The sequence below is a fragment of the Pelodiscus sinensis genome, chromosome 1 (assembly GCF_052426305.1).
Source record: "Pelodiscus sinensis isolate ZL-2025 chromosome 1, ASM5242630v1, whole genome shotgun sequence".
In the NCBI taxonomy this organism is placed as follows: Eukaryota; Metazoa; Chordata; order Testudines; family Trionychidae; genus Pelodiscus; species Pelodiscus sinensis.
In genome coordinates this window covers 30559461-30572480 of record NC_143052.1, presented here as the reverse complement: position 1 = coordinate 30572480, position 13020 = coordinate 30559461, and the positions used below count along the sequence as shown (strand labels likewise).

Below are 13020 nucleotides of genomic sequence, written 5' to 3'. Positions count from 1 at the left end.
CCCATCAGGAAGCCAGTCCTGGCACTTCAACCTCGTGGGAGCGGGGGGAGCACTGAAAAGCGTGGGCTTCCTGCAGTGGGGAGAGGAAGGGAGGAAAGGGGGTCTGAGCTCGAGCTGCGGACTACCTGGAAAGGGACTGCAGTTTGAGAAGCACTACTTTATTGGCAGAAGACCGATGGGGTAGGAAAGCCCACCTTATCCTGCACTCAGGCAGGAAAAATCCCCCACCTCAGTGGGGTCTAGGCCTTGACTTTGTAGGCCAGGAGAGGGAGGTGGGCTCCACATAGGGTTGCAAGTTGTCCAGATTTGAACTGGACAGTTCAGTATTTGAGCTTTCTGTTTGGGGAAACAAATTGATAAAATATAATGTCCAGTATTTTCTAAAGATGATGTAATATAGATTGTGATGTAATGTCAAGTGTGTCTGGTATTTTTGTTGAAACCATATGGCATCCCTAGCTCCACAGGGGTATGTGGCCATGGCCCCTGCAGGCAGGAATGCTAGGATGAAAGCCCTCTACAGGGAGCAGGAGTCTCTCCTATCTGCTCTGAATGAAGCTGACTTTTGAATACATCCTGGGCCTTGTGGAAGGTATGAAATTGGACTCATTCCCTACGCCTAAATGGCAGCTCAGTGAGTGGGGATAGGCTTAGAGAAACCCCTGCCTTTCCCAATATGAGATCCCTTTTAGCCAATAAACAGACCTCATCCACCCTCTCTATCATCCTACCATAGTCCAACTCCAATCTTCTGCCCCCCAAATTACCCCCACTCCCATTCACTGCTCCTCAGAATGATCTTTTCCTGTCACAAATAAACCACCTCACCATCCCAAAAAAATGGAAACCCTTCCAACCCTCTTGAGGTCCACTGAAAAGAGCGTGTAATTTATTTTTTTACAGGATATGACAAGTAGTTTAAAAATTTACTGAATTATAGAAATATTTGTTCATATAACCCACACAAATCAAAGCAAACATTTGAAAAATTTCAAAACAAATGCCTTTAAAAAAGATTATATTCAGAATTTAATCACTGTCCTTTTTTGTTTGTGAAGATTCTTTACATGCAGCACCTTTTTAAAAAACAAACTCTCTCTTGAATATAGTCTCTGCAATCCAGGATTTCTGAATGCCTTGGTTAATCAATTTAATCAAATATATAAAGGGGTTTGAAGAACCGTCCCATCCATATGGCGGCTTAGGGCAGCCACTCCAGACCCTGCACTTTTAAGGGCCCCTAGGCATCAGCCCCAGCCATCCTAGGGACAGGATCCATGTGATTACCTGGGATTGGGGACCTGGCATGGTGGCAGCAGATTTCCCCCCCCCACACACACACACACACTCACTGTGGTTGAGAGACCTGGCAGCCTGCTCTGCCCCACCCTACTACCCTCTCCCATCCCACTGGGCCTGGGTCTCTAGGGTAGAGGGAATTTTCCCAGGCTCTGCAGGTTTGTCTTACAATATGAAGAATTTATAATTTAGCATCCAGATTAGAGGCTAAAAAATAATGGAAAGGACAATCAAAATTAATATTGCCAGCCTGTATTAAATGTTTTACTTTTTAATTAGAAAGTTAAATGTGACAGTACAAAGCAGTCTTTGTTCTGTGTTTGTATAGGCTTATTACAATGGGGTCTTGTCCCTGACTGAGGCGTTTGATGCTACAATCAAAATTGCCGTGATTTTTCAGTCCCTCTGAAGCATCTGGCACAGGGCCACTGTTGGAAGACAGGATACTTGGCTAGATAGACTATCCAGGTTAGGTAACAGATTAGATTTCTTGGTCCACATACATGGAGATAACACCATATTCAGCCTTGTAAGACATATTAGGTAGAGAGCATGGTTGTCAGACATTATATAGTACTAGATTATCGATTATCTATTAACAGCACACTACCTACGGATCAGTATAGAGGAAGTACATGGCATCAAGAGACCTGCCCCTAATGTCTAAGCTCACCTCAAGCCCAGATCCAGAATAAATGTCAGAGCCATAACATTCTCTTTACTCAGCAACCCCAGACAAACCTACCCTTTTTCTCTCCCAAATGAGCTGCAAGGTCCTCTGCAGCCTTCACACATAATGCTCCCAATGATCCTCTTCTACCCTCTTCTTCCAAACAGTTACAGATACCCAGGGATTCCTCTTCCAAAAAGTCTCTCTTCACTTATTAATAAAATAGTTACACTCAACAGTTATTACAGCCTTGCCATCAAAATCTGGAGGCTAGCAAGTAGACTGCCTCAACTATTGGGCTCAACAAAAGTGTGAATGAGGAGATGTCAGCACTTCATTTACCTAAAACGATAACTTTTTTAAAAAGCATATCCCTTCCCAATGTACACTCTGCATGATGGACATATAAAAATCCCATTTTAGAAAAGAATTACACACACTTTACATCACAACACACCACAATCCCGGTATTTTTGTCTGATGCATTTGACACGATTTGCTAGGAAATACTATCAACATTCTAAAGAATAGCATAGCTTTTAATTATAAGATACACCTAAGGAATAATCCCATAATAAACAGAGTACTATAACCATCCACTTACATGCTTTGATAGGTTGGGACTCTTTGAATCAACATCATATCTAAAATATGAAAGAAAAACAATTACTCCCAGGTGGCAGAGTTAAGGAAATGTAAAAACAGACTTTCCAGTTTATTCACATATACAAAATAAATATTCACAATTGATATAAGACATTTGAATAGAAACTTCAGGAGTAAATAAGATTACCTCATACCAGAAAAAAAAAACAACACAGTTACTAAATCTGATCCATAACTGTTATTCTTTGGGATGTGTTGCAAATAAACATCAGACATTAGGGCCTCATTGATTACCACCTGCACTTTGAGTAAGGAGCAGCCCATTAAGGCAGTACATGTGCTCTCTGGTGCCTTATGCTGCTACATGATAGTATAAAGGGCAGAACCACTTTGACCTTTCATTTCCTTCTTTGTAGATAGATGGATATAGAGGGGGAAAAGGTAGGGATGTAAAATCCTGTTTAATTAGTTAACCAATTAAGTGTTAAACAAACTTAACTAGTTAATCAATTAACCAGAGCAGGCGAGGGGACGCTCCTCCCCCACTACTGCCACAGTCAGAGGCCACTCTGGCTGGGCTGTAGTGCCTCAGCCTGCTGAGGCCGGGCCCACCACGGTTAGAGGCTGCTCTGGCCAGGTTTCAGCATGTCCCGACCGCAGCAGGCCCCACGGGGCTAGAGTAGCCCCGTGCCCATGGCAGGCAGAGGGCTGCTCCAGCTCCCACCAGTTAACTAACATCCCTAGAAGAAAGATGAGTCATGGAGTGCACATATCCAAATATCTTTGAAAAACAGTTACATAAACTGTTTTTTTTCTTCTTCAGGTCACTGCATATATCCAGCCATCCCACTTCAGATGAGTCACACATAGTTCAGTTTGGAGATGGGATCAGACTACTTAAATAATAGCTGAAAAACTACATGTCCAAATCTGGCATCATCTCTAAACTGTTGGGAAATGGCATAATGAGAAGCAAATGTAGATACTAAAGATCAGTTTACAACTTGGAAAATTCCAGGTTAAGCACGTAAGCTAGAAAAGGTAAAGAGGCTGCACGAGATATAACCATGTCCCAGAACCCTATTTGATGCCATTACATTAGCCAGGTCATAACAAAATGAGAAGATTCATGTGAAGATACCTTAAGGTGAGACTGGAAGTCCCTTCATTCTGTCTCCAAACAACTGTGAGAAAGATTAATACCAGGGGTGGACAAAAATTTGTGGCTGCAGGCCACTTAAAAAATTTTTTTAAGTGGCCCTGGGCTGCCCTGGAAAGGATGGAGCCTAAAACAGAAGGGATGGGGCCAGGATGCTGCTAAGCTTCCCCACCCACAGACCATGATTGCTCTGCAGGTGGGGGAGCTCCTTTGCCCCCCTTTCCCACTAAGCATCTATGCCTCTGGAAGGGTGGGAAGAGACTTTGGCCTGGGGTCAGGAAGAGCATGCAATCAGGGCTTGGGGGCGGGGAAGTGTGTGAAGTCTCCTCCCACCCTGCCAGGAGCACACGGCACTTCAAAGTGCAACATGCTCCTTGCAGGGCAGAGGAAACTTTGTGCACTTCCAGACCCTAATTGGTCAGGGGACGGTGTAGTGGCAGGGCCTCCGTGGGCCAAATCCAGCCTGCAGAGGCCCATTTGCCCACCCTGATCTATACAGTTTAGTCCTGTTCAAGTAAAATGTTAACATTGTCCTAATGGAGCAAAAAGCTTAGGGAAGAAAGTTGGAAAATATATTGCATGATTGATGTGGAAGTGAAAAATTTTGGATATGGTATACTTTATCCTTATGTACGGAGACTGTTAGCCCCTTACTTATACTCAGTGGGAGTTTCTGGTTGGCCAGCTCCCAGTACCAAAAAGGGAAGGGTCCATGAGACTGACAGTCCCCAGGGACAATGGGAAGAGGCCAACACTCCAGGTCAGCCTGACTGACAGGTTGGACAAGCCAATGAGGGAATTAGGAGGCCAGGTCCCGTCCTCCGTGTGAGCTGGGATTTTCTGGGTCTCTGAGTCAAAGGGGGAGAGAGCTAAGAAGAGCAGCAAGGAGAGCAAGCTGTGCTGAGGAGCAGACCTGCAGTGACAGAGCCAGAGGCACACACAGCTCAAAGAGAGCAGACCCTGTGCTAAGAAGCAGACCTGCAGTGACCAGAGCCAAAGAGGTCAGAGAAGCAACGCAAGGAGCTGGAGGCTGGCAAAGCAGCACAGTCTGGAGCTGGGTGTGGTGAGCAGTTGGGACCAGCAAAGGGGGGAAAAGATGCTCTGGGTAGGGACACACCACCAGCCAAGAGGCCCTGCAGGCCAGAGTAGGAGAGGGATTGTAACTCCAACTGGGAGAGAGGTCCTGCTATCTAGAGCCTGAAGTCGTGTGGTTACTGCCAGAGCAAGCGTGTCCAACCTGCAGCCCCCCCTGCAGCACAGCCACGGCCTGAGAAAGAGCCCTGGGACCTATAAGGAACAGGCTGTGAATGGTCCTTACACAATGCAAACTGCTGTTTGTGATGTCCCTGGGCTACAGAGAGGGACTATGTGTTCTCTTTTAACCTCTCTAATTTTTTCCTTATTCTTTTCGTTTTAATCAGTTACTGTTTAATAAATTGTATTTGCTTTGAACTGTATGTAATGATCAGTGGGTCAAGAAAGCATCCAGTGCGAAGAGAGCACCCCGGAGTGGGAACACCGTAGCCCCTGCCCTAAGTGACTACAAGGTTGAGTATTAAGCCCCAGAAAACCTGGGCCCAGCCTTGTTGGGATTGCCAGGACTCTGCTACTCAGGAGAGTGGAAGGGGAGCCCTCAGGGTCAGGAAGGCCTTTGAGTAAAGGAAGTGGGAGTGGGGACTCAGATCCTTTCACTGGTCCATTTCACTGGGGTAGTATAGAAGCCAGGAAAGTTCACCGCAATAGCGGGACCATTCCCCCGCTTACTCTTACAGAAGTACATATATGGAGAGTCAGACACCAGAGCTCTTAATTAAACCACTCTTCTGGCTGAAGCAATTGCCACAGAAAAGACTATCTTCACTGAGAGATGGAGCAATAAACAGGTAGCTAGCAATTCAAAGGAAGGACCTATTGGTTTTGTTAAAGGGGAAACAGGTTTTTGAAAAGTTTGGATTGGTTATGTGCTCAGTAGAAAAATCTGAGCAACATGGGATTGTTTAAAGGCAAGTGATTACAGAAAGCGGAAAGCCATGACAGCAGCTAAGTGGATCCTGACAGAACTAATGATAGCTGCTAGGTGGACCGTGAGGGCATGTCTATACTGGGGAGTTATTTCGAAATAACTTCTTATTTAAAAAATACAAGGCAAGCATCCACACTACCACGCCTGTTATTTAGAAATAATGGGCTTGTTATTTTGAAGTGGTAACTCCTGCTTGTGAACAGGAATAAGCTTATTTTGAAATAGCTATTTTGGGAGTTATTATTTCTGAATAACTTATTTCGAAATAACCTGGTAATATAGACACAGCCTGACAGAACTAACGAACCCTTATGTTTCAGATATATCAGAAACCAGACTAGGGAAACCTCTTTTTGGAAGGACTAGTCAGACACTTTTTCTCTTGATCAGATAATGTTAAGTTCCCCTAAGCACTTCAGGCACCGGTATGTCTAAACTACATCCCTCTGATAAAAGAGGGATGTAAATTAGGCAAATCGAAAGTGCAAATGAAGTGGGGATTTAAGTATCCCGCACTTCATCTGCATAATGGCATGCGAGCGCTTTTTCAAAAAAAGGATTTTTCGAAAGTGAAAGCGCCGTCTAGACACGGTTCTTTCAACCCCCACCCTTTTCGAAAGATCCCATACTCCTCAAAAAATGAGTAACAGATCTTTTGAAAAAGATCTCAAAAAATGAGTAACAGATCTTTTGAAAAAGATCTCAAAAAATGAGTAACAGATCTTTTTCAAAAGATCTGTTACTCATTTTTTGAGGAGTATGGGATCTTTCGAAAAGGGTGGGGGTTGAAAGAACCGTGTCCCCACGGGTGCTCCACTACCCGCCCTCCTCCCCGCTTCAGAGTCCACTCTTCTTTTGTGTCTTACAGACTCTGAGGCGATCTCAAGGAACTGGCGGGAGCCTGGATCGCGCGCCAAAAAAAAAAAAAGAGCACGAATGCCGCGAGCCCCGTGGCACATGCACGGTCCGGCTGGATACTGCTTTTAACAAGCCTCCGTCTGCGGCACTGGGGCAAGCCCAGTACCCATAGTGGAGCACCTGCGGGGACAACATCTCAAAGAATGATAGTTACTGCACTGAGGTAAGTAACTTCGCTTTCTTCTTTGAGGATGTCCCCGCGAGTGCTCCACTATGGGTGACTGCATAGCAGTGGTCACCAGAACAGAAGGAGGACAGGAGGAGTCCCTATTTATCCGCTGTGGTGAGCACAGCAGTCCCCACCGCCCCATCGGAATGAATGCCCAAAGATAAAGAGTAATGTTTGGCAAAGGTTTCATGTGACGACCAGGTGGCCGACCTACAAATGTCCTTGAGGGAGACCCCCTTTAAGAAAAGCTGTCGAGGTCGCCATGGCCCTAGTGGAGTGGGCTCGTGGCCGGGTGGATAGGGGTAAGCATTTCACTGTATAAGATTGCATTATGCATGAGGTTATGAGATTTGAAATCCTCTGAGAAGATAACGGTTGTCCCTTCGACCTATGTGCCAGGGAGATGAATAAGTGGTCCGTACGTCTAAAGGGTTTGGTGCAGTCTATACAGAAGGCTAAGCCCCTTCGCGCATCCAGGGAGCATAGGGCTGCTTCCTGCGGTGAGGAGTGGGGCTTCGGGAAGAAAACTGGTAGGGTTACTGGTTCGTTGACATGAAAACGAGACAATTTTTGGGATGAATCTGGGGTGCAGTCTCAGTACTGCCCCATCATTTTGAAATATCATATATGGTGGCATGGCCATCATGACCGAAAGCTCGCCCACCCTGCGTGCCGACGTTATAGCGAGAAAGAAGATCGTTTTTCCTAGTCAGGAGGTGCAAGGGTACAGTCGCCAAAGGTTCAAATGGTGGCCTCATTAGGGCCTTGAGGACTAGATCCAGGTTCCACATCGGCGGGACTGGGTCCCGTGCAGGCTCATGTTGGCAAGACCCTTGAGCAGTCTCTTCGTAGTGGGGTGGGCGAAGATGGAAATGCCATCCACCAGTGGTGTAAAGGCTGAGATGGCCGCCAAGTGTACCTTGATGGAAGCTAATGCAAGTCCTGTCTCTTTTAGGTGTATTACATAGTTGAGCACCAAAGGAATAGAAGGCCGTTCCGGGAGGTAGTGTTTCATGGCACATCAGGAGGTGAATCTACGCCACTTGTGAAGGTAAGTTTTCCTTGTGGTTTGTCATCTACTGTGTACGAGGATGTGCTGAACTGGTGACAAACAGAGGGATCACCCAGTTAGGAACCATGCTGTGAGGTTCAGGGTGTGTGTGTGTGTGCGCGTGTGTATCTGGGGGTGTTCCAGGCATCCTAAGTTGTGGGTGAGAAGATTTGGGAGGGGTGGGAGGTGAATTGGTGCACATTAGGACAGACGGTGGAGGAAGGGGAGCCAGTGCTGGCGCGGTCAATCCAGTGCGATGAGGATGAGTCTCGCCCTGTCTGCCCTCACCTTTTGACGAGCTCTCAGGATCAACAGTATGGGAGGGAAGGCATAGAGGCAGGGTTCATGTCAGTTCATGAGAAAGGCATCCCCCAGGGATGCATGGCTGAGGCCCACCCTGGTACAGTACTTGTGGCATTTCACGTTGCAGGAGGTTGCGAAGAGATCCACTCAGAGTCCCCCAGCGTCGGAAGAGGTCGAGTAGGAAGCCCTCGTGCAATTCCCACTAGTGCCGAATTTCGCATCGAAGTGCCAGCTTAGGAAGTCTGTGGTCACGTTAGTGGTGCCAGGTAAGTAAGATACCTTAGGTGTTATTCCGTGGTAAATGCACCAATTCCAGAAGCTGATAGCTTCCGTGCATAAGGAAGGGGAACGCGCACCGCCCTGGCGATTCACATAATACATGGCCGTGACGTTGTCCATGAGTATCCTCACCATGGTGTTTTGGATGTGATTGAGGAAGGATTTTCAGGCATTGAAGATGGCGCGTCCTTCTAAAAAGTTTATATGTAGTCGTGCGTCTCGTGGGGACCATTGTCCCTGTGCTGAGAGAGACCCCATGTGTGCTCCCCAGCCTAGCAGAGAAGCGTCTGTTGTGATTTGGTGGAGGGGTTGTTGATAACGGAAAGGTACCCGACAGGAGATTCTTGCAACTGGTCCACCACAGGAGTGATCGTGTAACGAAGGGTGGAGGTGTTATTGGCCTGTGGAGGTCACGTCTGGTGTGGTTGTAGACCAGTGTCAGCCAGTATTGAAGGGCGCGGAAGTGTAATCTGGCATGTTTGACCACGTATGTCATGGCGGCCATATGGCCCATCAATCCCAGGCATGTTATGAGCGGGACAGTGGGGCTGACAGTAATGGTATGGACGAGGTCCTGGATGGCCTGAAATCTTTGCAGAGGTAGAAAGGCTCTGCCTGCCAGTGAGTCCAGGCGGGCACCTATGAACTCGAGGTTCTGGGTAGGGTGCAAAACAGACTTTTGCTCGTTGAGGAGGAGTCCGAGCCAGTGGAAGACCCACTTGGTGAGCTGAATCATATGGGAGACCTCGCATGCAGAAGGACCTTTGAGAAAGCAATCATCCAAGTACAGGAAGATGACTACTCCTTGCCGTCAGAGGAAGGCAACGACTACCACTAACACTTTTGAAAATACTCTGGGGGCTGAGGATAGCCCGAAGGGGAAGACCTTGTATTGAAAGTGATCCTTTCCGACGACAAACCATACGAACCTTCTGTGGGCTGGGTGGATAGGGACATAGAAATAGGCGTCCTGGAGGTTGAGGGCGGCAAACCAGTCTTGTTGATCGAATGTGGGAATTATGGCAGCTAAAGAGATCATTTTGAATTGTTGTTTCTGCAAGAATTTGTTCAGACGGCAGAGGTCTAAGATGGGACGTCAACCTCCGGGCCTTTTCTGGGTGAGGAAGTAGTGAGAGTAGAAGCCCCTGTTTTTGAACTCATTTGGGACTGGCTCTATGGCACCCAGAAAGAGAAGCGGTTGACTTCAGCTTGTAGGAGAACCTCGTGAGAGGGGTCCCTGAAAAGGGACGGGGTGGGAGGGGCGGTGGGTGGAATAGAGGTGAAGGGAATGCGGTAACCCACTTGAACAATTTCCAGTACCCATCTGTCCGTGGTGATTTTGGCCCATTGGTGGAAGAGGGGCCTCAACCGGTGGTGAAAAAGTTGGGTAGGACGACATGTGGTGCTGCCTGTGACTGTCTGCTCTCCCCCGACCAAGGCATCAAACTTGCTGCTTGGTGTTGGGGGTCATATTTGGCCTGCCGTTTGGATTGCGGCGGCGCTGAGGCTTCTGGCGTGAGTGTTGGTTATCAAAACCCCTCTGTTGCTGGTGTGCTGTTGCTATTGGTGTCTAATGTAAGGATAATCATACCTACGTTGGTATGGAGTGTAACGACGCCTCCTGAAGGGGAGTGTATACATCCCCAGTGTTCGCAGGGTTCTTTGGGAGTCCTTACAAGAGTGTAGCATAGTGTCCATATTTTCCACAAAAAGCTTGTCTCTGTCAAAGGGTAAGTCCTCAACTTTGCTCTGAAGCTCCTTAGGGACCCCTCCCACTTGAAGGTACGAGGCCCTCCACATAAAGATGGTGGTAGCAGTAGAGCATGCGGCGGTGTCAGTGACGTCCATAGCCATTTGAAGAGACGTCCTTGCAGATGTATAGCCTTCTTGGATAACTGACTTCCAAATAGATTTGAGTCTGGCAAATGATCCATGATAGGAGTCAACCGTGAAAAAGTATCAAAGGTGTGGTTGGACAGGTGTGCAGAATAATTGGCAATTCTCAGGAGCAATTTTGCCGATGTGTAGATCCCTCCTGCCTAGGAGGTCTAATCTCTTCGTCTCCTTGTTGGAGCCCTGTTGTTTGAAGTGAGGGGCCTTAACCCTCTGTTGGGTTGCATTAACAACTAAGGAGTTTGGTTGAGGATGGGCAAAGAGGAATTCCGTGCCCTTTGGGGGAATGAAATATTTCCTGTCGGCCCTTTTATGTGTCAGTAGAGCGGACGCTGGAGCGTGCCATATTTCATCTGCAATTTCCAGGATGCCCTCATCGAGGGGAATAGCCAGACGTGACTTGTGCTGCAGCTGGAGGTTCCTGAAGAGTTTATGTTGCTAGTCTTTAAGTTCCTGTAGTGGTATTTCCTGGGTGATGGCTACTCGTTTGAACAACTCCTGAAACTGGTGGAAGTCATCAGGCGAGGAGACCTCGCCTGGAGTGAATGCTTCATCTGGCAGAGAGGAATGAGATGGAGAACCCCCGGCTGGCTGATCCCTCAGAACCGGAGCACGTCCCCTTCGCGGAAGCTGGGAAGGTGAAGCCGTTCGCTGTGGTGGGTTAAGGGGAGCCGGAGTTGGTGAAAGCTTGGGTGAAGCATGGTCATATGGAGATTGTGAATGATAGGAATACCTGCTGCGATGGTCTCGGGAGTAACGGTCATCGTGGCATAGATCGTCCTGCGGTGAGCGTCTGTCCAGGTAGCGAGAGTGCGAACGATATCAATGGTAGCGTGGAGAATATGGTGAGTGAGAGCGGTTATATGATGCCTTGGAAGAAGCAGGGGAGATGGAGGGTTGTCCGTAGAGAGGTCTTTGAGGAAAGGGTCGAGCAGCCAGGAATGGGGATGGAATCCTGGAGGGGGGAGGAGGAGACTTGCAGCGGCTCCCACTGTGGTACGGGGAGCGCAGTGCTGGAAGGGATTCTAATGGTGCCGGAGAGAAGAGGAGAGAGCAAGAGCGGCTCCGGGGAGATAGACGCAGCCGCACGGGGCTCAGCGTGCTGGCTTGGGAGGCACACGCTGAAGCGCTAGCCTGCGCCGCAGTCCCCAGTGCTGGCAGTTCAGGCACCGTAGCAGCCAGTGCTCTAGTGGAGACCAGGCACACTGGTGCTGAGAGCTCTGGCACCGCGCGGTGGTTTGAAGGCAGTGTGGGTGTCGGCGCCATCCCCGGCAGGTTGGAGGGAGCCCTCATTGGTGGCTCAGGGGTCAGTGCCGGCAGCACAAGTGCAGGCTAAGCTGATGGTGCCTCTGAAGCTGAGGTCTGCCTCGGCTCCCGTGGCTGTTTGGTTTTGTGAGGCACTGCGGTTGCGGAATGCAGCTTTATAATGTCAGAGGTTCCTGGTCTGTGCCCCTGGCTCTCCCGGCTGTGCAAGGCAACCGGCAGAGATCTGGTAGGGAAGAGCCTGGGTTTCTTTTGATTGGCAGTAGTGGGGGATGAAGCCCGTCACTTAGGGGGCTGTTCCCCGTGTCAAGTTACTGGATTTTGAGGGGAGCAGCCAGATCACTGCTGTACCAATGGCAGGGGGTGTTGGCCCCAGAGTGGTACAAAGGGGGGCCATGTGAGGTGTCAAACAAAAGCTTACTTTCTTCTGATTCTGTATCTGCTCTTCATATATCTATAGAATGTCTGTGTGTGGAGTTAAGAATCTGTAATCTGTATGAAGACTGGAAGTCTCTCTGAATGTGGTTGAGCATTGGGCAGAGCCCGGCCTATAGACATGCTAATTAGCGAGGCCCTGTGGGACAATAGCACTAAAGGGGCCAAGGACACACCTTGGGAATGGTGACGGACACCTAAGGGCTACCAGCAGGGAACACAGTGATAGACCACTGGCCTGGTGACCTGGTTCAGCCGAGAAAAGAGCAGGAAGGATATATAAAGATGCCATGTGGCTGACTCCATCTTGGTACTCAGCTCAGCACTTCATCCCAGAGGCAGCAATGCAGGGATCGAAGAGCCGGAAAGAACTGTGGACCCATCCTGACCTAGGATGCTCAACAAGGACTTGTAAGCCAGCAGCTGTAACCTCTCTGTTAGAGCCTGCATCAAGAACTGGGAGATTTGATGCATGTAATGTATGATACTTTAGCAACCTCACTCTCATGCTTTTCTTTCTTGTGGTAATAAACCTTTAGATGGTAGATTCTAAAGGATTGGCTCAGCGTGATTTGTGGGTAAGGTCCAGAGGGCAAATTGACCAGGGATCTGTGGTTGGTTTCTTGGAACCGGACAGAACTCGTTCAGGGTAGGTGGGATTGGGTGCTAAGACCCCCCACCTGTGTATGAGGCCCGGGGCCATCTGGGGCACAGATATTGCTTGGGTGTCAGAGGGGTTTTGCTCATGAGGCTTCAGGCAGGCTGCTGACGCGCTCTGTGGGACTGGTTTGTCGCCTGTTTGGAGAGGTCAACGGTCTGGGGGTTTTAAGGAGCCCCAAAGTTGAGCAATTCGCCCTGAGCGGACGCCCTCAGCTGTGACCAAACACGGCCCGGTCTGTCATACCCTGGTAGTAATGTGCTGCGGATGCAGGACTTTATCGAAGAGGAGCAT

The 13020-nt window shown here is 48.5% G+C and overlaps 1 protein-coding gene across 4 annotated transcripts in view; it reads right to left on the bottom strand.

Moving 5' to 3' along the window:
- Positions 1-13020, bottom strand: part of CPNE8 (copine 8) — a 220726-nt gene that overhangs the window by 156135 nt on the left and 51571 nt on the right. For all 4 annotated transcript variants that reach the window (XM_006120408.5, XM_014572184.4, XM_025183253.3 and 1 more), the window contains one exon: positions 2574-2613. In XM_006120408.5, coding sequence (XP_006120470.1) covers positions 2574-2613 — 40 coding nt within the window. The remainder of the gene's footprint in view (positions 1-2573; positions 2614-13020) is intronic.